Source organism: Salmo trutta, chromosome 36, assembly GCF_901001165.1.
Source record: "Salmo trutta chromosome 36, fSalTru1.1, whole genome shotgun sequence".
Classification (NCBI taxonomy): domain Eukaryota; kingdom Metazoa; phylum Chordata; class Actinopteri; order Salmoniformes; family Salmonidae; genus Salmo; species Salmo trutta.
Window position 1 is genome coordinate 37,215,522 of NC_042992.1, and position 26,151 is coordinate 37,241,672.

Below are 26,151 nucleotides of genomic sequence, written 5' to 3' on the forward strand. Positions count from 1 at the left end.
ATCTTGTCAATGATATCAAGGCAGCTGGGACCATAGTCACCAAGAAAACAATTGGTAACACACTACGCCGTGAAGGACTGAAATCCTGCAGCTCCCGCAAGGTCCCCCTGCTCAAGAAAGCACATATACATGCCCGTCTGAAGTTTGCCAATGAACATCTGAATGATTCAGAGGACATCTGGGTGAAAGTGTTGTTGTCAGATGAGACCAAAATGGAGCTCTTTGGCATCAACTCAACTCGCCGTGTTTGCCAAGTTTCCTAAGAGCTAGAAGCAAGGCAGCCCTCTCTGTCGGCACCATTTTTTAAATTCATGGATTGTGTATGTGTGGCATTGAGGCTGAACTGGCTAGACAAAAGATTTAAGTACCTTTTGTACGGGGTATGGTAGTAGGTGCCAGGCGCAGCAGTTTGACTGTGTCAAGAACTGCAATGCTGCTGGGTTGTTCACGCTAAACAGTTTCCTGTGTGTATCAAGAATGGTCCACCACCCAAAGGACATCCAGCCAACTTGACTCAACTGTGGCAAGCATTGGAGTTAACATGGGCCAGCATCCCAGTGGAACGCTTTTGACACCTTGTAGAGTCCATGCCCCAACAAATTGTGGCTGTTCTGAGGGCAAAATGGGGTGCAACTCAATACTTGGAAGGTGTTTGTCTTGAAAAAAAAAACACAAGATAGAGAGAGATGGATGGATGGATATTCATTCTCTAAATAAGCTTTGTTGCACAATTAAGTCAATACACTACATTTCAAACAGAATTCTAATGAATTCAGGGATTGTAAAATTATACCTAGGCTAAGTTATAAGCCTTTCACAACCATAAGACCAACTAATAATGCAGTTATTTTATAAAAATAGTTAAACCTGCTTTTTTTTCTTTCAATAATCACTGATCTGGCTTCCATGTCTTATCTATGAAAATCCCCTTTTTGTTACAAATTTAACCAAAACCATGCACATCTAATAATGACAAAATAATTGTAGAATTTATTACAGAAAATGAACACAGGATTCCAAAACAATCTCTCAAGCACCAGCCCAAGTGCTAGCAAAAAAAGCCTGCTAATCAATTTCAAGTCTTGCCAACTTGGATCTATTTGCTAGCTAACAAGGTAGAACAGTTATGAACCCTCCTGTCTGTCTCCAACTGTTTGAACTGTCCACGTTGTTTAGATGTTAATTAAATGGCCTACCTAGCTATTATTTCTTAGAATGAGAATGAGTTGTCAATTCCTTACATAAATCTGCATTTTATGCTCATTGCACATTTATGACACAGACTACACAGCTAGCACATCTGGCTAAAATGCTGCCAGCTAGCGGTACCGCAAGGCTGCGCGCAACAAAATGAGCATTCATTTTCCAGAATCAATATTCTTTGAGTAGTTTTTGCTCTCTGTCAATTTTGTTAGTTGAGCCAATAAAAGGGTATCCTCTGTTACAGTAAAATGTCTCAATGTGTTTTGGTGTACATATGACCGATTTCTGTTGGACTAAACCTCAAATACAAATAGCGAGTTTAAACTGCTTGTCAGAGAGGAAGACGTGGTCTTTCATCTGTTGCGAGTGGCTTGGGGTGTGTGTGTGTGTGTGTGTGTTTTTATTTTTTAATTTTTTTTATATATATATATTTTTTTTATTATTATTTTTTTTGTGGGAAGGTGCACACAGCACAGAACGAGCCAAGGAGACGAGACCACGAAGACATGAGATCAAGCGGACATAAACGCTGATAAAAACGAAATAATGTGATTCTTGTGATTCTGGCATTTGGAATTTTGCGCTAAAACATACATTCAAATGAATCTAATTAATGCTTTATCGCCCAGCCCTACACGCATGATTAAGTAGCTTTGGATAAAGCGTCTGCTAAATGGCATACAGTGCATTTGGAAAGAATTCAGTCAGACCCCTTCACTTTCTCCACATTTTGTTACGTTACAGCCTTATTCCAAAATTGATTAAATAGTTTTTTCCCCTCATCAATCTACACACAATACCCCAGAATGACAAAGCAAAAACTGTTTTTTAGAAATGTTTGCAAGTAAGTATTCTTACCCTTTACTCAGTACTTTGTTGAAGCACCTTTGGCAACGAGTCTTCTTGGGTATGATGCTACAAGCTTGGTGAACCTGTATTTGGGGACTTTCTCCCATTCTCTGCAGATCCTCTCAAGCTCTGTTAGGTTAGATGGGGAGCGTTGCTGCACAGCTATTTTCAGTTCTCTCCAGAGATGTTCGATCGGGTTCAAATCCGGGCTCAAGGACATTGAGACTTGTCCCGAAGTCACTCCTGCGTAGTCTTGGCTATGTCCTTAGGGTCGTTGTCCTGTTGGAAGGTGAACCTTCACCCCAGTCTGAGCGCTCTGGAGCAGGTTTTCATCAAGGATCTCTCTACTTTGCTCCTTTCCTCTTTCCCTCGATCCTGACTAATCTCCCAGTCCCTGCTGCTGAAAAACATCCCCACAGCATAATGCTGCCACCACCATGCTTCACCGTAGGAATGGTATTGGTCAGATGATAAATGGTGCCTGGTTTTCTCCAGACGTGACGCTTGGCATTCAGGCCAAAGAGTTCAATCTTGGTTTCATCAGACAAGAGAATCTTGTTTCATCCACCTCTGGCCTGCTCGCCTCCCTACCTCTGAGGAAGCACAGTTCCCGCTCAGCCCAGTCAAAACTGTTCGCTGCTCTGGCACCCCAATGGTGGAACAAGCTCCCTCACGACGCCAGGACAGCGGAGTCAATCACCACCTTCCGGAGACACCTGAAACCCCACCTCTTTAAGGAATACCTGGGATAGGATAAAGTAATCCTTCTAACCCCCCCCCCCCCCCCCAAAAGATTTAGATGCACTATTGTAAAGTGGTTGTTCCACTGGATATCTTAAGGTGAATGCACCAATTTGTAAGTCGCTCTGGATAAGAGCGTCTGCTAAATGACTTAAATGTCATGGTCTGAGTCCGTTAGGTGCCTTTTGGTTAACTCCATGCGGGGTGTCATGTGCCTTCTACCGCGGTGCTTCCATCTGGCCACTCTACCATAAAGGCCTGATTGGTGGAGTGCTGCAGAGATGGCTGTTCTTCTGGAAGGTTCTCCCATCTTCACAGAGGAACTCTGGAGCTCTGTCAGAGTGACCATCGGGTTCTTGGTCACCTCCCTGACCAAGGCCCTTCTCCCCCGATTTCTCAGTTTGGCCGGGCGGCCAGCTCTAGGAAGAGTCTTGGTGGTTCCAAACTTCTTCCATTGATGAGTGATGGATGCCACTGTGTTCTTGGGGAACTTCAATCCCGCAGACATTTTTTGGTACCCTTCACTAGATCTGTGCCTTGGCATAATCCTGTCTCTGAGTTCTACAGACAATTAATTCGGCTTGGTTTTGGCTCTGACATGCACTGTCAACTGTGGGATCTTATATAGACAGGTGTGTGCATTTCCAAATCATGTCCAACTAATTGAATTTACCACAGGTGGACACCAATCAAGTTGTAGATATATCTCAAGGATGATCAATGGAAACAGGATGCACCAGAGCTCAATTTCGAGTCTCATAGCGAAGGGTTATAAATACTTTTATGTAAATATGGTATTTGTTTTTTATTTTTTATATATTTCTTAAAAACCAAACCTAAACCTGTTTTTGCTCTGTCACTATGGTGTATTGTGTGTAGATTGATGAGGAAAAAAGTAATAATTTAATCAATTTTAGAGTAAGGCTGTAACGTAAGAAAATGTCAAAAGGGAAGGGGTCTGAACACTTTACGAATGCACTCCATATTATAACATCTCTCCCATTTGGTGTCTTCAGGAGCAGCTGATGAAGCAGCAGCAGCAGCAGTGGCAGCAGCAGCACAGCCAAGCAGCCCAACAGAGCCAGCAGCAGCTCCCACCTCAGCAGCCTCAGCAGGGCACCCAGCAGCAGGGCCCTTCTCCGGGGGCCACCACACAGACCCAGGGTCCCAAGCAGCAGCAGCCAGGGTCCCTTCAGTACCCTCCACAGGGCTCCTTGGGCCGCGGCCCCCTGCCCATGAACTTTGACCCGCGCTGGATGATGATGCCCTACATGGACCCCCGGATGATGCAGGGGGGCATGCAGGGTCGACCTCCAGGGCCCATGGACTACTACCCGCCCAACATGCAACATGCAGGTGGGTACTCATGGTAGTGTGGTTTGATATATGAAATATTCAATCAAGGAGTTAGTATTTTGCCATAGGGCAGAATCTGAATTTGCAGGTCAATGGCAGATTTGTGCAAACCAGATTCAAATTTAGAATTTTGAGATTATGATAATGCAATAACGTTTATATGCTATAGGAAATGGCACTAGGTTGCCTGCCGTCATTGTTTATAATTGAGTATGACTTTTTTTCTAATGTAATACCCATTTCTGTTGCAGGGATGATGGGGCGAGAGCGCTCCGATTCGGGGGGCTCTGGTTCGGACACCTTCGACAGGCAGCAGCACCCGGGACACCCGAACCGTGGGACACCTCCCATGGATCCCAAACTGGCCTGGGGGCCTGAGGTGTTCCCTGGGGGCAGCGAAGGCAGGGGACTGAGCTCCCCTCTGAGACAGAAGCAGGCACTGGAAGAGGATGATGTCAGTGGCAAAGGGCCTAGGTAAGACGGAGGGGGGGTGTCAGATGTCACACACACGATCATTTAAAGGGATACTTTTGGCAATGAGGCCCTTTATCTACATCCCTAGAGTCTGATGAATTTGTGGATACCATTTTTATCTCTGCATGCAGTTCAAAGGAAGATGCTAGTTAGCTTTGGCTCATGAAACTACCTCTAATTTCCTTAATACTAGAGACATAAAAGTGGTACCCATGAGTTCATCTGACTCTGGAAAAAGATAAAGGGCCAATCCCGAAGTATTCGTTTAATGATCAAATCATACAATACTGTTTGAAAAGGAAAATAGGTATTAGTTGAAATGAAATGAGATTAATATATGAATTCAGTCAGTTTTATAAGTACAGTATACGGTTTATGGAATAAATGTTTTTATTAAATCACCGGTTTTTATTTTAGGAGTGACACCCCTCCAGTCCGTGGTATGCGAGAGGGAGGGCCAGGCCCCATCCAGCAGCCCAACTCTGTTTCGGGCTCCTCCAACCAGACCCCACCCCCTGTGGGCACTCTGGTGGGGGGCCAGGGAGGAGGCAGCCACCACCCCCACCACCACCAGTCCTACATGGGTGGCCGGGGCAACTACAGCAACTTTCCCGACCAGGGCTCCCGCATGGCCCTACACCAGCAGCAGCAGAGGGGGAGTGGTGGAGGCTTCAGCCACCAGGATGAGGGCCAGGGCCACAAGGGTGGCCAGCAACAGGGACAGATCTGGGGGGTCTCCCACCCCCACTACGACCGCAATGGGCGCACTGACCTCTTCCCCCTGGAGAATAACAACCTCCACCACCCTCAACACCAACAACACCATGGTCATCAACAACACCAAGGCCCCTCCCACTTTCCCCTCCACCCCCACAAGCCAGAGAATGGCCGCGGTGAGAGAGGAGTCGAAGCCCCCAAGAAGGGTGACCCCTCGCCCCCACTCCAACAGCCGTCCCTCTCCTCCTGCTCATCCTCTTCCTCGTCATCCTCAGCCAGGGAGGACGGCAGCGGCAAGGCGGTCCTGCATCTCCTCCCACCTCAGCGCAAGGCTGACACAGGAACCGGGCAGAGACATGATGCAGGAAGCAGCAGAGAGATGAAGCAGGATAAGATGGGCCACAGCCACTCTCAGTCCTCTGTGACATCTCAGCAGTCCCAGCAGCAGCCCCAACAGCAGCAAAGGCAGGGCCAGGAGCAGCACCACCACCGTGATCCCAAGCCCAACCAGCGGGAGCGAGGGGGGAGGGAACACAAGACTGAGACCCAGTGGGGGCCACGGCCCGGCAGCAGCAACGCAGGAGGCCCCTCACACAACAGGAGAGGAGTGGGCGGAAACAACCGCGGAGGGGAGGATTCATCCAATCACCCAACAGCGTCTGACCACAACAAACTTTCCGGCGGCCAATCGGGTGGCAGCAACACCAACAAGAGGGCAGGGCCTATCAAGAGGCCTGTGCTGAAGGAGATGAAAAGAGAGGGTGGGGAGGGTGAGGGAGGAGAAAAGACCAGCGGTGGAGGCTCTGGAAAAGACAAAGACGGAGGCAATTCATCAGTCAAGCAGGAAACATCCTCCGGCCCACAGAGCTCCTCTGCAGTGTCTGGTAAAGAAGAGCCGGCTCAGACCGGTCCCAAACCCAGAAACGGATGGAAGGACCGAGCGGCGAACGAACGAGGAGGAGTGGGCAAGGGTCCCAAAGACGGTGTCAACCCCACCCCCTCATCAGGGTACTCCGGCCCCCCATCCAATAGGCGGGACAGAGAGCGCTCGTTGGAGAGGGGCGGGGGCGCATCATACCACGGCGGCTCGGCCCGTGGCAGCAGATCCAGCCGAGGACGAGGTGGCGAGTTCTACGGGCGTGGCCGGGGTTATCGGGGCACTTACACGGGCACGGCCGGGGTTGGCAGCGTTAGCCGTGGCAGGGCAGCAGGCAGCAGGAGCACCCGAGACTCCCGAGCTGGCGGAGGCTACCACCAAGAATTCAATGATGAGGCATCGGGGGCAAGGCGCAACCGAGGAGGGTCGCAAGCCAACCCGGGGCGCGCCCGTAACCACAGCGAGACCCGCAGCGAGGGTTCAGAATACGAGGAGGTCCCCAAGAGGAGGAGGCAGAGGGGGTCGGAGACGGGCAGTGAGAGTGCCGCCAGCGACCTGGCCCAGTCGGACAAGGAAGACCGCAAATCCAGCACCAAGAATGGCAGCGGCACAGATAACTTTACCAGTGGCGGCTCCGCCCCATCCAGAGGCTCCCAGGCCCGGGTGTTCACCCCCAGAGGGGTGCCCTCTAGGAGGGGTAGGGGGGGTGGTGGCGGCGGCGGGGGAGGAGGAGGTGGCAGCATCTATAGAAGTGGCGGAGGAGGAATGGCTGGAGGTCACAGGTCAGGATCCAGGGCCGACCCTCAAGGCTGGGCCTCCAAGTCCTCAGCCTCGGTCCGCAAGCAGCAGGGCCCAATGCAGTCGTCTGCACCCAAAGACACGGGTCGTGGAACCAGTGGGGAGGAGAAGTCAGTGGACGGAAGCCAAGCTCAGAATCAGGGAGGAGCAACCCCTCCACAATCTATCCTTGCTGCACCTACTCCAGCCCCACAGGGCTCCATGGAGAATGGAGGAGTTGGGACCCAGCAGTCCACGGCTAATCCCACTACCAACTCCAGCGGGCCCCTTCCTCTCTCCGGCCCGGACAGGTGTGGCTTCCCTTCCATCCCCCGGGATGGCTTTGAGCGCCCCCCGAGACGCCGTCGCCACGGGCGCTCTCAACACCAACAGGACAAGCCACCGCGCTTCCGCAGGCTGAAGGAGCGAGAGAACGCCGCTCGCATCAACGGAGGAGGACGACCCTCCTCGCCCTGCCAGAATTACATTCAGGATGTCACCGATGTCGCTCAGAAAGCGGTGCCCTCGACCGGCACTGCCCCCAACGCTAACCACATTGCTACCACAACTACCAACAACAACAGCAGTACCGGCACCCATCTTGGAAGCGCTAACGCAAACAGTCACCACCATCACTACAACCAGGGCAGCTCTGGCCCTGCCCACTCTCAGCATCACCACAACCCAGCAGGAGGCGCCAAATCCCCTGACTTCTCCAACCAGAACTCAGACCAGGCCAATGAGGAGTGGGAGACCGCCTCCGAGAGCAGTGACTTCACCGAGTTCCGGGAGAGGGAGGGAGGAGGAGGGAAGTCCTATTCCTCCCATCACCATCATCACCCACCCGGAAGAGGAGGTGGGGGGGGAGGAGGAGGGGTCGGAGAGCGAGAGATGACTGCGAAGGAGCAGGCAGCAAACAAGAGAAGCTTCTCTAGCCAGCGTCCCGGTATGGAGCGACAGAACAGGAGGGTCAACGCTGGAGGAAGAGAGGGAGGAGGGGGAGGAAGAGGCACGCGGGGCCCGCCCAGTGGGGGAGGAGGCGGAGCTGGAAACGGAGGGGGCCAACGCGGTGAGCGCCGTGGAAACTGGCCCTCACCCAAAAACAGGAAGTGAAGTAGAAGATCTGAAAACATTTCAAATGCATCCCCCTGCCCCACCCCTCTTCTTTATCCCTTTCTGTATCTATTGTTCCTTCAGCCTCTTATTGGTTCTCATCCCTTAACATATTAGCACATAGTTATGGAGACAGTGTACACACTCATGTTAAACCCCCCCCTCGCTTCTTTCTCCATCCAACTGCTATCTACCGTCCGTTATTGTAGTGTCACTCTGCTCCCCCCCTTTTCAGTTGTCCCCCCCCCACCCTTCAGAATTCCACCCAAATTTAGGTTTGATTAGACACCCTTGTTCATTTCGAACACACACCTCTTTTGACTGAGAACATAACAACAACAAAAAACATGTTTGCATTTACAAGCACAATATGACATATAACAGACATACACAACCACGTGCAGTAGTGTGTGTACGCAGTGTGACATGCCATGATAAACATGTTGGAGGAATTGGCTAGCCAGGAGAAGGCAGATTTTTATATTGATGTTACCTGTGTATATTTCTACCACGCTTTTGGTTGGGGTGGTATTCGGTAGGGCAGTTATCTTCATTATATTTTCCCACATGGGGTGGTTGGGGGGTTCAGGTTCTTCTTTCAACGAGAACAATTGTACCATAGATTATAATAAAAATTCTCTACCTTGTTTTTCCCCCCTCCTTTGTCAGTTTTGTTTCACCCCGCCACCCCACCCTTGAAACAGTTAGGTATGTGTATTTTTTTCTTCTGCAAAGCAGGTCATTAAAATACCTTTTTATACAACTCCCCCCACTTCCCTCTGAGTTTTTGATCTCCTGATCTGTTTAATTACTGTGACAGCCACAGTAGACCAGTTGAAGTACTACTGCTCACCCATCCACACTCTCCTCACATTGATTGTGTCTCGAATATCAATGTATTTGCTGCTTGTTCAGAACTAGGCTGTGTGATTGAGTTTTTGTTGACCTGCTCTTATTACTTTCCAATGCTCTTTTGGTTCTGTTAGAAAAAAGGCTCCCTCAACATAGCATTTTCTTCTCTGTTTTGCAGAAGAAAGATTCTCTCCTGTTCATTTTGATATTTGTTTACCCTAAGAAGACTGAATTGATAGCTTGAATGCTTTATATATACACACGCGCGCGCGCGCACACACACACACACACACACACACACACACACACACACACACACACACACACACACACACACACACACACACTACCGGTCAAAAGTTTTAGAATAACCTACTAATTCAAGGGTTTTTCTTTTTTCTACATTGTAGAATAATAGTGAAAACACATGGAATCATGTAGTACCCAAAAAAGTGTTAAACAAATCAAAATATTTTATATTTGAGATTCTTCAAATAGCCACTTTTTGCCTTGATGACAGCTTTGCACGCTCTTGGCATTCTCTCAACCAGCTTCACCTGGAATGATTTTCCAACAGTTTTGGAGTTACCAAATATGCTGAGCACTTGTTGGCTATTTTCCTTCACTCTGCGGTCCGACTCATCCCAAACCTTCTCAATTTTTTTGAGGTCGGGGGATTGTAGTGGCCAGGTCATTTGTTGCAGCACTCCATCACTCTCCTTGGTAAAATAGCCCTTACACAGCCTGGAGGTGTGTTTTGGGTCATTGTCCTGTTGAAAAACAAATGATAGTCCCACGAAGCCCAAACCAGATTGGATGGCATATCATCACTTCAGAATGCTGTGGTAGCCATGCTGGTTAAGTGTGCCTTGATTTCTAAATAAAATACTGACAGTGTCACCAGCAAAGCACCCCCACACCATAACCACCTCATCCATGCTTTAGGGTGGGAAATACACATGCGGAGATCATCCGTTCACCCACACTGCGTCTCAAAGACAGTGGTTGGAACCAAAAATCTCAAATTTGGACTCCAGACCAAAGGACAGATTTCCACTGGTCTAATGTCTATTGCTCGTGTTTTTTTGCCCCAAGCAAGTCTCTTCTTCTTATTGGTGTCCTTTTAGTAGGGGTTTCTTTGCAGAAATTCGGCCATGAAGGCCTGATTCAGTCTCCTATGAACAGTTGATGCATCTGTTACTTGAACTCTGTGAAGCATTTATTTGGGCTGCAATTTCTGAGGCTGGTAACTAATGAACTTATCCTCTGCAGCAAAGGTAACTCTGGGTCTTCCTTTCCTGTGGCGGTCCTCATGAGAGCCAGTTTCATCATAGCGCTTGATGGTTTTTGCGACTGCACATGAAGAAACTTTCAAAGTTCTTAATGTTCCGTATTTACTGACCTTCATGTCTTAAAGTAATGATGGACTGTCATTTCGCTTTGCCTATTTGAGCTGTTCTTGCCATAATATGGACTTGGTCTTTTACCAAATAGGGCTATCTTCTGTATACTCCCCCTACCTTGTCACAACGCAACTGATTGGTTCAAACTCATTAAGAAGGAAAGAAATTACACAAATTAACTTTTAACAAGGCGCACCTGTTAATTGTATTGCATTCCAGATGACTACATCATGAAGCTGGTTGAGAGAGAATGCCATGAGTGTGCAAAGCTGTCATCAAGGCAAGGGTGGCTATTTTAAGAATATCATCTCAAATATAACACTTTTTTGGTTACTACATGATTCCATATGTGTTATTTCATAGTTTTGATGTCTTCACTATTAATCTACAATGTAGAAAATAGTAAAAAGAAAGAAAAACCCTTGAATGAGTCGTTGTTCTAAAAAAATGTAACGGTTGTGTGTGTGTGTGTGTGTGTGTGTGTATATATATACACACACACACACACACACACACACTACCGTTCAATAGTTTATATATATAGATATTTTTGCATGAAATTTCTTGTCAGGGAGAAATCTGTTCACTGAAAATGCGAGAAGTAAATACGAAGTTATTTGATCTTATTTTAAGATACTGTTTATTCTTTTACCTTGAGAAAATGTTTTTTTGCTTCAAGAAATGAGTCCACACCTATAGTATAAAGAAATGGTTGGTCTATTTTTATTGAGCAAAGTTGTTACATTATGCAGCAGGTATCGTACTCGGTGTTAAGTTTGGCCATCGGCATATTGTGCTTTTATTATATTTATCTGCTGTCCTACTCAATGCAGGAAGGCTCTCTACTTAAACACAACTAACTGCACTGTGCTGTAGAAGAGACACTTGTAACCAAAGTAAGGCGGGCAAGAGCTCCATATTGAGGAAGTATTTTCAAAGCATACATTAATTCAAGATGGCCTCTCCAAAACCTCGATGGCAACTAAATGGCTCAATTGAACTGAATCTTGGACTACGGTGGGAAGTGGCAAGGGTGGCCTGTGTTCACACCACTGATTTCCCACATTTCCAAATACATTTGCAAAGTATAATATTATTCTCCAAGAGTGTTATAGGGAATACAAGGGTTTAGAACTTTTGATTTCACTGACAGATGTATCACACGACTAACAAAATGGCACACAGCTTGTTTTGAAGATTTGATGGGGGGGCGCATCCTACCAAATAATAGATTAAATTATAACTTTTTTTTATCTTCATCTGCATACATTTTTCACAGCTTGTAAGTTGGGGTTTGTTTGTTTACTGACAGCCACCGTTTTAAGATTAGCTTTGGGATGTTGTGAGTAGGGCATTTGAGTGTGTGTGTGTGTGTGTGCGCATTTTCTGGTGTCTATAATATCTTATTTGGGGGGGGGGGGGATTATGTGGATGGCAAACACTTTTGCCTTGTTTTGCCCACACATAGTTTTAACAACTATATTAAGACAATTCTACCGTTTTTTTCTTATATACATTCACGTATATACATTCAAGTGTGTGTGTGTGTGTGTGAATATATGTTTATCCAAATGAAGTACATAATCAGTTCTTGGGGTGTATTGAAATGTTTACCATACTCTCTAAGGCAGGCAAAATGAAGTGGGTGTATTTTATTTTTCACTATGACTTCTACTGAGCATGACCACATCCATGGGTGCAGCTCACCTTGCCTGTGAAAACAGTGGTAGCCATACACTTAACACAGTCTCGTATGAGCCCTGCATCCTTCCTTAACACTTACTGTTGATGTGCTCATATTGTATGTACCCATGTTTAAAGAAAAAAATAGTGTATTCTTGAAAACCTCAAAGATTGTACTATATTTCCAGCATCACCAAGGTACCTGGAGTGGTTAAAGCTGTTCTATAATTTATGGTTTATTAATGGAGCCGTAATATACACACATGTATGTATGTATGTATGTATGTATATTGGTGTGTATCTAAGTTTTTGTCTACCCCAACTTACATTCCCACAAACTAATGTTGCCATTTTTTAAGTTCAAGGGAGCAATGTACAAGCAGAGGAGTGTCTTATACAGAGAAAGTTAAATAAACTTTTTGTTTTAATGGAAAATCTGGTTTTGTTTTGATTTTATTATGAATGGCCACCCCCTGTAAAGAAGAGGTGGACACAAATTAAATCTATATTATTTTAACCACCTGGGCAATGGTAGGTGGTTACGTATAGTGCATTCGGAAAGTATTCGCACCCCTTCAATTTTTCCACATTTTGTTACGTTACAGCCTTGTTCTAAAATTTATTAAATCGTTTTTCCCCCCTCAACAATACCCCATAATGACAAAGCAAAAACAGGTTTTTAGAAATGTTAGCAAATTTATTCAATACATTTTTTTATCACATTTACGTAAGTATTCAGGCCCTTTACTCAGTACTTTGCTGCCAAAGATGCTTCAACAAAGTACAATCACAGCCGGCAATCACAACCTCAGTCTGAGGTCCTGAGTGCTCTGGAGCAAGTTTTCATCAAGGATCTCTGGGTACTTTGCTCTGTTCATCTTTCCCTTGATCCTGACTAATCTCCCAGTCCCTGCCGCAAAAAAACATCCCCACAGCATGATGCTGCCACCACCATGCTTCACCGTATGGATGGTGCCAGGTTTCCTCCAGACGAGATGCTTGGCATTCAGGCCAAGGAGTTCAATCTTGGTTTCATCAGACCAGAGAATCTTGTTTCTCATGGTCAGAGTCTTTAGGTGTTGTCGTGCCTTTTACTGAGGAGTGGCTTCCATTTGGTCACTAACCATAAAGGCTTGATTGGTGGAGTGCTGCAGAGATGGTTGTCCTTTTGGAAGGTTCTCCAATATCTACAGAGGAATCTGGAGTTCTGTCAGATACCATCGTGTTCTGGGTCACCTCCCTGACCAAGGCCCTTCTAGCTAAATTGCTCAATTTGGCTGGGCGGCCAGCTCTAGGAAGAGTCTTGGTGGTTCCAAACTTCTTCCATTTAAGAATGATGGAGGCCACTATGTTCTTGGGGACCTTAAATGCTGCAGAAATTTTTTTGGTACCCTTCCCCAGATCTGTGCCTTGACACAGTCATGCCTCAGCTCTACAGACAATTCCTTTGCCCTCATGGCTTGGTTTTTGCTCTGACATGTAGTATCAACTGTGGGACCTTTTTTATATAGACAGATGGGTGCCTTTCCAAATGTCCAATCAATTGAATTTACCACAGGTGGGCTCCAATCAAGTTGTATAAACATCTCAAGAATGATCAATGGAAACAGGATTCACCTGAGCTCAATTTCGAGTAGCATAGCAGAGTCTGCAAAATAAGGTATTTCTGGTTTTAATTTTTTATACATTTGCAAAAGAAATCTGAGCCTATTTTCGCTTTGTGGTATTGTGTGTCGATTGATGAGGGAAAAAAAGATTTAATTAATTTTAGAATAAGGCTGTAACGTAACAAAGTGGAAAATGTGAAGGGGTCTGAATTCTTGCCTAAAAAGGATAAACATTTAAAAAGTTTCAATTTTTATTACATTCGTTGAGGATGGTCCTCCTCTGACGAGCCTCCACGGCTCTATGCCACTACATGCTCAGCCATGCATTGAACATTGCAGTATTTTTTGTGAACAGTGATTGAGTTACAGTGACTTCAGAAAGTATTCATACCCCTTGACTTATTTCTAATTTTGTTGTGTCACAGCCTGAATTTAAAATGGATTAAAAAATCCTCACACAATCATGCAAAATCCCCATAATGACAAAGGGAAAACATGTTTTTAGAAATGTTTGCTAATATATATTAAAAAAATCAAATACAGAAATATCTGATTTTCATAAGTATTCACACCCCTGAGTCAATACTTTGTGGAAGCACCTTGGGCAGCGATTACAGGTGTGAGTCTTTCTGGGTAAGTCTAAGAGTTTTCCACATCTGGGTTGTGCAACATTTGCCCATTATTATTTTCAAAATTCTTCAAGTTTTGTCAAATTAGGTGTTGATCATTGCTAGACAACAATTTTCAGGTCTTGCCATAGATTTAAACAGATGTTTTAAGTCAAAACTAACTAGGCCACTCAGAAACATTCACTATCTTTGTAAGTAACTCAAGTGTAGGTTTGGCCTTGAGTTTTAAGTTATCGTCCTGCTGAAAGGTGAATTCATCTCCCAATGTCTGGTGGAAAACAGACTGAACCAGGTTTTCCTCTAGGATTTTGCCTGTGCTTAGCTCCATTCTGTTTATTTTTAATCATGAAAAACGTTCCAGTCCTTAACCATTAAAAGCATACCGCATAACATGATGCAGCCACCGCTATGCTTGAAAATATAGAGCAATGGAGTGCTCAAGTTGGTAGCCAAGAAGTGCTTTGAAAGTCTGATCCAACCATCATCCCGGAAACCCTAGACCCACTCCAATTCGCATACCGCCCCTAACAGATGACACCATCTCAATCGTACTCCACACTCCCCTTTCCCACCTGGACAAAAGGAACACCTATGTGAGAATGCTGTGCATTGACTACAGCTCGGCGTTCAACACCATAGTGCCCACAAAGCTCATCACTAAGCTAAGGACCCTGGCACTAAACACCTCTCTGCCTATGGATCCTGGACTTCCTGACGGGCCACCCCCAGGTGGTAAGGGTAGGCAACAACACATCTGCCATGCTGATCCTCAACACGGGGCCCCATCCTGTATTCCTTGTTCACCCACGACCGTGTGGCCAGGCGCAACTCCAACACCATCGTTAAAGTTTGCTGACGACACAACAGTGGTAGGCCTGATCACCGACAACGATTAGACAGCCTATAGGGAAGAGGTCAGAGACCTGGCAGTGTGGTACCAGGACCACAACCTCTCCCTCAACGTGAGCAAGACAAAAGAGATGATTGTGGACTACAGGAAAAGGAGGGCCGAACCAGCCCCCATTCACATCGATGGGGCTGTAGTGGAGCGTGTCGAGAGCTTCAAGTTCCTTGGTGTCCACGTCACCAACAAACTATCACGGTCCAAACACACAGAGAAAGTCGTGAAGATGGCACGATAACGCCTTATCCCCCTCAGGACACTGAAAAGACTGGCTCTATTGATACACCACCCAAAGTGTAATTAATAACTTCACCATGCTCAAAGGGATGTTCAATGTCTCTTTTAATATTACCCATCTACCAATAGGTGCCCGTCTTTTTAAGGCATTGGAAAACCTCCCTGGTCTTTATTGTTGAGTCTGTGTTTGAAATTCACTGCTCAATTGAGGGACCTTACAATTATCTGTATGTGTGGGGTACAGAGATGAGGTAGTCATTTAAAAAATAATGTTAAACACTATTATTGCACACAGAGTGAGTCCATGTAACATATGTGACTTATTTAGCCTTGCCATTACAAAGTGGTTGAATACTTATTGACTCAAGACATTTCAGCTTTTCTTTTTTTATTAATTGTAAATATTTTGAAAAACATATTTCCACTCTGACATTATGGGGTATTGCTGACAAAATATCTAAATTTAATTCATTTTAAATTCAGGCTGTAATACAACAAAATGTGGAAAAAGTCAAGGGGTGTGAATACTTTCTGAAGCCACTGTATAATATTAGCCTAAATTATGACTATCCAATCTACTCACCACAGTAGGAAATCTTACATAAGTCTGCGAATGCAATGAAAGATGCATGGGATGCTTTATTATAAAGGTGCATTTTTATGGTGAAAATTTGCTTCCCCAAACTTAAATCATGCGCTGCCTATGGGAGCGAGGAGGACAGAGGAAAAGAGAGAGACCCGACTCAACTCAAACTAAACTGTTTATTGTCCAGCTATTCTGCTCCAACTCCAAACCCCTACAACTGAAAAGATAAGAGCATATCACCGCTTTAAAAACAGAGCTGAGAGCTCTCCATACAGAATGGTTCTCATATATTCTATAAATATCCAATGCTTTTTTTGTCTACCCTACCCCAAACCCATGATCATTTATATCAATAATGTAATTAAATATTTATTTATTTGACACATTGCAGTTTTACCATCTCACCAACTGGAGGCGCTGCAGCACCCATACTTCGCATGTCTATGCCCGTATGCAAATGCATGTTCACACACACAAATAAACAGTCTTGCACATCAGATATAAGCCCTTTGTTTACTATACAATGTGAAGGAACAGTCACAATCACAGATCAGACAGATAGACATACCAAAGTGATCTGCATGTATTATCCAGCTCATCATTGACACCATTTGGCCAAGAGGCAGAAGAACAGCTGCATCTGAGGGGTTTGTTATAATATTTCCAGTATCGGACAGGAAATTAATGAGAAGATTAATGTACATTTTCACAATTCTCAAGATGCTCACAGAAATGCTGACTTGCAGGGCAGCTAGCTATGTATACTAGTGGCTACTCTCTGATGCCACAGAACAGTGCAGTGTCAAACCTATTGAGCGGTGTCTCTTAAAAGGGGTCTGAATACTTCCCGAATGCACATCATGGTCTTGCAGATTGATGATTAGTGTATGGAGGACAGGACCTTGCAATTTATTGGATTAGGGAATACTGCTCAGCTATGGTACTGGTGTTATTTAAATCTGGACAAAGAAAACTGCATTAATAAGAATTGACTGGCTACTACAAGCCATGTAAAGTCAATGCCGCCACTACAGAACTTGGTCACCTTTGTTACAGCATGATATTCACGAAGGACCCAAAAATATGAGGAACCGTATTCCTGCATTGCCCAAAGTAGGCATATATCTGTAGAAAAGTCATTACAAGCAGATGAGGAAATATCAAAGATATTTGTTATAGCTTCTGTTCCCATCCTACATTTTATACTTGACAATATATTAATCATATTAATCATATAATAAAACCTACGTTTTTCAGATTTTCAGTTGATAACAAAAAATATTGTAGTTGTTGAAAGACTTATTAAACTACAGTATCCATAGACGTGTCTCTGAATTTGTACGTCATCAATTTGCCTACAACGAAAACCTCTGCAGTGGTTAACTGGGAGGTGGTGTCCTTTTAATTTACAACACTAAATATTACGATTATTATATTTTACTGGCGTGAAAATCACTTAACAGGGGGTAAGTTACCTGAATTACTATATGTTTTCATATGAGACATGATATAGTTTTAGAGGACTTGCGACTAAAAACTGAACAAATTTCATCCGGCCTAGTTTGGACGTTGCGCCATATTGAATGTAACTGCTAGCTAAGGATGTAGCTAACTAGCTATCATTTTCTTCTGCTGGTCATTTAGCATAACTCTTGTGTATGCTACTAACTACGATTGTTGATGTGACATAGGTATTTTCATGGGTAATATCCTTATTTCTTACACTTCCAATGTCAACTACCAATATTTTAACTAGCTACTGTAACGTTAACCACACACATTTGGACGGTCGGTAGCGCGAGCAAACTAGTAGGTAAGCCTCTTACAGTTAACTACAACATGTTATCTAGCTAATTGCTCTGTTATGATTTATAAATGTGTCTTTGAGTGTAGTTAGCGACCTATAATGTTTGTGTTGCTAAAACTATCAAGTTCAGGCCGTTTTCACTTGACTGAATTCAATCGACCCCTCAAACTAAACTCTGGACTTAAGTCAGTTCCACTGTATTTTTTTCATTGTTCCCCTCTAATCATGGACTGAGTTAGACCTGGGACACCATGTGGGTGCAATAAATTATCAAGTAAAACCGAAAATCTGCAAGCTCCGGGGACCTCGTAGTGTAAGAGTTGCAATAGGCGCAAATCTATGTCTGTTGAATGTCTTTACCCATTAGTCTCCCGAGATGAGCAGTTCAGAGGAAGTGTCATGGATCTCCTGGTTCTGTGGACTGAGGGGAAACGAGTTTTTCTGTGAGGTCAGTATCTACCAACACCCAGAGCAATATTGTCACTCATTGACCAAAAAGTTAATGTCAGCTAAGACATGGGTGGCCAACCCATATCCTGTGTGTGCAAAAACCTGATTTGGCTAACCAAGGTCCCGATGGGCAGGTGGTGAGTTGAGGGCTGGAACAAAATCTTATTATTCACAGCCACCTCTTACTACACAAACTCTTCCAAGAAGGAATAGGTTTGATATTTCTCTCATTTCCATCACCCCTTCTGTCCTCTCGTCCATTGACAGGTGGATGAGGACTACATCCAGGACAAGTTCAACCTGACTGGGCTCAATGAGCAGGTTCCCCACTACCGCCAGGCTCTGGACATGATCCTGGACCTAGAACCAGGTCAGACCAACTCCAGAACCATCTCTACTGCACTCGGAAGTACAGAACATTCCACACAATCTAAATCGGAATACCAATGTTATGGTTGCATCTAGGGTTGTGGCAGTCACAAAAATTGTCAGCTGGTGATTGTCAAGCAAATAACTGGTTGGTCTCAGGGTAATTGACCGTTAATTAACTAAAACATATTTAGCATCACCTGGCTTCCCAACAAGCCACTGATGCAGGCCTTTGGAACATCTACATTTTAAAGAGTCTTATATAGCATACACCTTCACAATAAATCCATTATTTATTTTAGATGGGTCTAAAGACTCATGATATGAAGAAAATGTAGTCCATTTCAAAAGAACAGAATAGCATATTGAGTTGTCCTTATGTTAGGTCCTGATCTGGCTATGCCAAATGGCTGTGGGCTACACTAGTTCATTTAGCAGACAAACTTGCTTAGAATTCCATGGCATTATTTTATAGTATCAAGAACACAATTTTTTTTTTTTTACTTTAGTATATTTAGTAAATATTTTATTTCATTAAGTAAGCATTTCATGCTAGGGTCGAAACCTGTTGTATTTGGCGCATGTGACATAAAATTTGATTTGATTTTAGCGTAAACTGCAGCTTAGATTGCAGCCCAAATAAATGCTTCAGAGTTCAAGTAACAGACACATCAACATCAACTGTTAAGAGGAGACTGTGTGAATCAGGCCTTCGTGGTCGAAGTGCTGCAACAAAACCACTACTAAAGGACAACAATAAGAATAGACTTGCTTGGGCCAAGAACACGAGCAATGGACATTAAACTGGTGGAAATCTGTCCTTTGGTCTGATGAGTCCAAATTTGAGATTTTTGGTTCCAACCGCCGTGTCTTTGTGAGACGAAGAGTTGGTGAACGGATGATCTCTGCATGTGGTTCCCCCGTGAACCGTGGAGGAGGAGATGTGGGGCTGGTGACACTGTCAGGGATTTATTTAGAATTCAATGCACACTTAACCAGCATGGCCATCTGGTTTGGGCTTAGTGGGACTATCATTTGTTTTTCAACAGGACAATGACCCAACACATCTCCATGCTGTGTAAGGGCTATTTGACCAAGAAGGAGAGTGATGGAGTGCTGCATCAGATGACCTGGCCTCCACAATCCCCCGACCTCAACCCAATTGAGATGGTTTGGGATGAGTTGGACTGCAGAGTAAAGGAAAAGCAGCCAACAAGTGCTCAGCATATGTGGGAACTCCTTCAAGACTGTTGGAAAAGCATTCCTCATTAAGCTGGTTGAGAGAATGCCAAGAGTGCAAAGCTGTCAAGGCAGAGGGTGGCTACTTTGAAGAATCTTTTATTTAACACTTTCTTGATTACTACATGATTCCATTTGTGTTATTTCATAGTTGATGTCTTCACGAGTATTCTACAATGTAGAAAAATAAAGAAAAACCCTTGAATGAGTAGGTGTGTCCAAACTTTTACTGGTACTGTAGGTACTCCTATATGATTCATTTAGAGTTATTAATGTAACTTTAGTTGTTCTACAAACGTTGGGCTATACAGTGCCTTCGGAAATTATTCAGACCCCTTTACTTTCTCCACATTTTGTTAGGTTACAGCCTTATTCTAAAATTGATTGAATTGTTTTTTCCCCCTCAATCTACACATTTTTAGAAATGTTTGCTAATTAATAAAAACAAACTGAAACATTTACTTTACTCAGTACTTTGTTGAAGCACCTTTGGCAGCAATTACAGCCTTGAGTCTTCTTGGGTGTGATGCTACAAGCTTGGCACACCTGTATTTGGGGAGTTTCTCACATTCTTTGCAGATCCTCTCAAGCTCCGTCAGGTTGGATGGGGAGTGTCGCTGCTCTGCTATTTTCAGGTCTATCCAGAGATAGTCGATGTGGGTTGAAATCTGGGCTCTGGCTGGACTAAAGGATATTCAGAGACTTGTCCTGAAGCCACTCCTGCGTTTTCTTGGCTGTGTGCTTAGGGTCGTTGTCCTGTTGGAAGGTGAACTAGATCTCTCTGTACTCTGCTCCATTCACGTTTCCCTCGATCCCAGTCCCTGCCGCTGAAAAACATCCCCACAACATGAACATGCAACTACCATGCTTCACCGTAGGGATGGTGCCAGGTTTCCTCCAGACGTGACTCTTGGCATTCACGCCGTAGAGTTCAATCTTGGTTTCATCCGACTAGAGAATCTTGTTTCTCATGGTCTGAGAGTCTTTTAGGTGCCTTTTGGCAAAATCCAAGCGGGCTGTCATGTACCTTTTTACTGAGGAGTGGCTTCCGTCTGGCCACTCTACATTAAAGGCCTGATTGGTTGAGTGCTGCTGAGATGGTTGTCCTTCTGGAAGGTTCTCCCATCTCTACAGAGGAATCTGGAGTTCTGTCAGTTACCATCGGGTTCTGGGTCACCTCTCTGACCAAGACCCTTCTTCCCCAATTGCACAGTTTGGCCGGGCGGCCAGCTCTAGGAATAGTCTTGGTGGTTCCAAACTTCTTCCATTTTAAGAATGATGGAGGCCACTGTGTTTTTGGGCACCTTGAATGCTGCAGACATTTTATGGTACCCTTCCCCGGATCTGTTCCTCAGCACAATCCTGTCTCGGAGCTCTACATAAATTCCTTTGACCTTCTTGGCTTGGTTTTGTGGGACCTTACATAGACAGGTGTGTCCCTTTCCAAATCATGTCCAATCAATTGAATTTTCCACAGGTGGACTTCAATCAAGTTGTTGAAAGATCTCAAGCATTATCAATGGAAACAAGATGCGCCTGAGCTCAATTTCGAATCTCATAGCAAAGAGTCTGAATATTTATGTAAATAAGGTATTTCTGTTTTTTGTCAATACATTTGCAAAAATGTCAACCTGTTTTTGGCCTCGTCGTTTATGGGGTATTGTGTGTAGATTGCTGAGGATTTTTGATTTTAAAAAAAAATGTTAGATTAAGCTGGTAACGTAACACAATGTGGAAAAAGGCAAGGGGTTTGAATAATTTCCGAAGGCACTGTATGTTTCGATTTTTAATACATTGTAAGGCTGCATGATGCGACTGTAATGGTGACTTGAAAAGGTTGCTTGAAATGCATGAGCTCTGCTTCATACACACTTCATTAGTCTCTCATTCACAATTTGACGAGCACTTGAGAATGCCTTGAATTTTTAACTGCGGCATCCCCTTTGGCCGTAATGCACCCTAAAAGAATCCATGCCTTTTGTGGCCAGTGGCCGTTTTGCCCTCCTTCCATCACGTGATCGGGTCTTTCTCACAGGCTACAGGTGAAGACAGACACATCAGGGACGCAACTGTGCGCGTCCTTATCCATTTCCGAGGTGCACGTTGAAGATATTGGAAGAACTGTCCACATTTACTTTTCGTCAGCCAACAAGATGAGTAGGCCTAATGAACAGCAAAGCACTGGCCTATGTCAATCTACTATCCCCCATAGTACAACAGTTGACCTATTCTGTGTGAGAAATAAATATTCCAAACATAGTCTGGGACAGTTGTGGGATGCGATGGATCCCAAATTAATAAAACTAGCATAAAAAAACTGTTTTACGCAATGTGGCTGACGCAACAGATCAGAACATTTTAGCTTAAAATGTTGATAAACTATTAGGCTATTTCTTCACATTCATAAGCGCAGCAATGCAAACACGGCAGTAGGCTATAAACGTGAATGTTCCATTAGCGGAAAACACCATTATCAAAAGTGACAGCAAATGCGATTATGCATGTAATGTTTTAATTATAAATGCATTTTTATGTTAAATTATCTTCCCCAAACTTGAAACTCATGCACTGCTTGTGTATGCCAGTTAGGCTCTATACCCCTTGTAAAGCGGATTCAGGTGCTTCATTTTAAGAAGTTATTTGGCCACTTTTTGTTGTGATATAAACCTTATAAAAACACATCGGCCTATGGGCTAGGCGGCGACTGATTTTTGAAAAAGTCGCAATAAAAAGGCAGTAATTTGGCTGGGAATCATTCACAAGTGATAAGCTAATATTGTGACCCATCAGACTATTCTTGATTTAATCTTGTCTTGACATATACTAAATATGTGTGAAATTTGTTTTGATTTAGAATGGACCATTATCATGCACCTGTCTCTAAAGCCTTACAGAGTACAGACGAGTTTATTATTAAGGCACATTTAAGTTCACATGTTCAAGAAGGCATTTCTGCAGGAAAAACAGTCAAGTTTTAAATTCCTCTCCTGTGAAGTAGTGATGTATGTCATATGCCCAGCTTTCTGTAATGTGTCACAGTTATGTACATGTGCACAATTCTGCTTTCGTGAGTAATCTTTAAATCAAATCACCATATGAATGGCCTCTTCCCCTATCTCTTATAACCTGTTCCCTTTTCTCTCTGTTTTACAGATGAGGAGCTGGAGGACAACCCTAACCAGAGTGACCTCATAGAGCAGGCAGCAGAGATGCTCTATGGGCTGATCCATGCACGATACATCCTCACCAACAGGGGCATCGCTCAGATGGTACAGCAACTACCCTTTTCTGTTTCCAATGTTTGTTGAAAGGCTGCATGTCAAATGTATGCAGCATGTCAATTGTATGCCGCATTTCTCTGGAAACGTTTTTCACGTTTCTCCATCTCTCTTTCTCAGTTGGAGAAGTATCAGCAGGGGGACTTTGGCTACTGTCCCCGAGTCTATTGTGAGAACCAGCCCATGCTTCCCATTGGTGAGTGTGTGTTGGTCTTGTTTGAACCATTACCACTCAGTTGACACTGGTTGTTTTGATCCACCTCAGAGCACTATTTGCATCATGGCTTTGCATGTTAATAGGTCAGTCTTTGTCATCCAGCCACATTGCAGCATTCATAACCCAAACTATGCAAAGCAGATCCTCTATACAGTCCAGTATCTCTGAATCCTCTGTGTAAGGTTTTAATGTATCATATCACAACCATGTCAGATCCAGTCTAATGTCCAAGAGACACCTGGATGAATACAATAGTGTGCTCGAGCATTTCATAATAACTTCAGACCAGTAATGTCTAAATTCTTCCCCCTCTCCGTCCCCCTATCCCTCCCTAGGTCTGTCGGACATTCCAGGCGAGGCTATGGTGAAGCTGTACTGCCCTAAGTGTATGGACGTGTACACTCCCAAGTCCTCCCGGCACCACCACACGGACGGGGCCTACTTCGGCACTGGATTCCCCCACATGCTCTTTATGGTGCACCCCGAGTACAGGCCCAAGAGGCCCGCCAACCAGTTTGTGCCTAGGTCAGTACAACTGTGTCACCCTTCAATAGGGATGTGCATTTTCGAGTCATGCCAACATAATGCACTGAAAGCAAAAGGGTCCTAGATCAATTTCTACTCACTGATAACAGATAACTTTCTAAGAAATTCCAAGTACATACCAAAGAGTCATGTAAAATAAATGTTACCATAATCTCTTTATAAGACCCCTATCACACTCTCATCAAGATGTAATGAATTCTCATGTCCTCACAACAGGCTCTATGGATTCAAGATCCACCCCATGGCTTACCAGCTCCAGCTGCAAGCAGCCTCCAGCTTCAAGAGCCCTGTCAAAGCCATCCGCTAAAGCCCAGAGAGGGAGTGGGAGAAAGAGAAAGGGATGATTGAGGAGACGGGTCATCTGCACAAAGCTCCATACAGATGCCTCCTCTCTGTCCTGCAGACTTTATTATTTAGTTTAGATTAGAATGATTGAGAACAATGTGTAAAGACAAAAACGCCCAGCTTTCTTTCCCAAACCCTTACACACACACACATTTAGGATTCCATGCATCTACGTTACCAAACTCATCAGTGCCGAAACATAAAAGGGGTAGGGGAAGAAAGTCCATGGATGTTATTGGATTTGACACTGCTGTTTCTTTCAGTGATATTACCACATGTTGCCCCTATGAACTCGCTCCACGTTGAGTTGTTTTCGGTCCTGTCTTTGGCACAGTTTGGTAAAGGGTCATGGTAGACCATCACCACTGGTTGAATAACAATTCCTCTGCTACCCCCATACCCATGTACACTGTGGCTGGCACTCAGAGACCGCTTGGTTGATGATAAGGACAAAGTCTGTCACTAAGGGTGTTGCCATTTCACCTCTTCTGTAAACCATTGTTTTACCAAGGCACTCGTGCAGGCTTGTATCACTCTTTTATTGTGTGATACTCAGAGGCCAGTGTGTCAAGGCGGTCATTCACAATACAAGTGTTCTGTCAAATTTGCCTTAAACTTTGAGAAACTGCACAGGTGCTGTGGTTTATAGGAAGTGCACCTCTAGGACATAGTATAGCTGTGAATTTTTACACGCTAGATGTAGGATAGACCACGAATAAACCTGAAATGAATGAAATGTTCTAGAATGACCAGGAAAATACATAACCCACCTGCTGTCTCTGCGTGTCACCCAAAACAACAGTCCTGTGTGTGCGGCACTGAGAATGTCAGCTCTGTCACATGTTGCTGGGTTAGTATCACTGCAAAAGTACACATCTCTCTCCACAACTGCACTGATTTAACTGGTGTCCCTCCACACATTATAGTAGTATTATTTATGTAAAATCTAGCGACAGAAAATCAGTTTTTATTTTGTGATGCAGTTGGGGTTTCAGCGCCCTACTGCAGGTGTACATTTGATTCCTAGTTGCAAAAAGTAGAACTCTTGATATGTTTTGATCCAGAACAGTAAGGATGATTTGTCAAGATTATATTTAATGTAGGTCTGTTTTTTTTTGGGGCAACTGTGGAAGTGACCAGGATTCAGAATTCTCAATAAACGTTGTTTTCTTTTCATACAATTATGTTGATTGGTTTATGTATAAATTAGATTGTTATTTCTCCATAGTCACCATGACATTTTTGTAAAAAAATTAAATCCCTTGAAAGTATGGGACTACTGTATGTCCCTCTGAATCTTTTAAGAGACACCACTCACCACTCAATAGGTTTGATATTGCACTGTTCCGTTGCCTCACTGTGGCCAGTAGTGTACATAGCTGCCCTGCAAGTCAGCAGTTCTGTGGGCATCATGAGAATTGAGAAAATGTACATTCTCATTCACTGATACCGGAAATATTGTAACAGCTGTACTTCTGCCTCTTGGCTAAATGGTGTCAATGATGAGCTGGAGAATACATGTAGACCATTTTGAAATGTCTGATCTGTGAAGGAGAGTGATGGAGTGCTGCATCAGATGACCTGGCCTCCACAATCACCCGACCTCAACCCAATTGAGATGGTTTGGGATGAGTTGGACCGCAGAGTGAAGGAAAAGCACCCAACAAGTGCTCAGCGTATGTGGGAACTCCTTCAAGACTGTTGGAAAAACATTTCAGCTGAAGCTGGTTGAGAGAATGCCAAGTGTGCAAAGCTGTCATCAAGGAAAAGGGTGGCTACTTTGACTGGTACTGTATGTCAGAGTATCATTGGAGAAATGGATTTTGGGAAAAGGCTATTTTCTTGCCTGCCAAAATCCCACTTCCCCCTTCAATCTTGGGACTGCAAGGCCT

At 44.2% G+C, this 26,151-nt stretch overlaps 2 protein-coding genes across 4 annotated transcripts in view; both read left to right on the plus strand.

Annotated features, from left to right (window-relative positions):
* The window catches only part of LOC115176016 (protein PRRC2A), a 39,649-nt gene extending 30,775 nt beyond the window's left edge, over positions 1–8,874 (plus strand). For all 3 annotated transcript variants that reach the window (XM_029735736.1, XM_029735738.1, XM_029735737.1), the window contains 3 exons: positions 3,810–4,149; positions 4,401–4,623; positions 5,041–8,874. In XM_029735736.1, coding sequence (XP_029591596.1) covers positions 3,810–4,149; positions 4,401–4,623; positions 5,041–8,107 — 3,630 coding nt within the window. In that variant the 3' untranslated portion in view covers positions 8,108–8,874. The remainder of the gene's footprint in view (positions 1–3,809; positions 4,150–4,400; positions 4,624–5,040) is intronic.
* An 8,470-nt stretch (positions 8,875–17,344) lies between these two features.
* Positions 17,345–25,440, plus strand: LOC115176017 (casein kinase II subunit beta). Its single transcript, XM_029735739.1, has 7 exons — positions 17,345–17,474; positions 18,183–18,263; positions 18,533–18,635; positions 23,027–23,142; positions 23,272–23,347; positions 23,704–23,893; positions 24,131–25,440. The coding sequence occupies exons 2-7, from the start codon at positions 18,192–18,194 to the stop codon at positions 24,219–24,221; spliced, it is 648 nt and encodes a 215-aa protein (XP_029591599.1). The 5' UTR covers positions 17,345–17,474; positions 18,183–18,191; the 3' UTR covers positions 24,222–25,440.
* Positions 25,441–26,151: the final 711 nt, after the last annotated feature.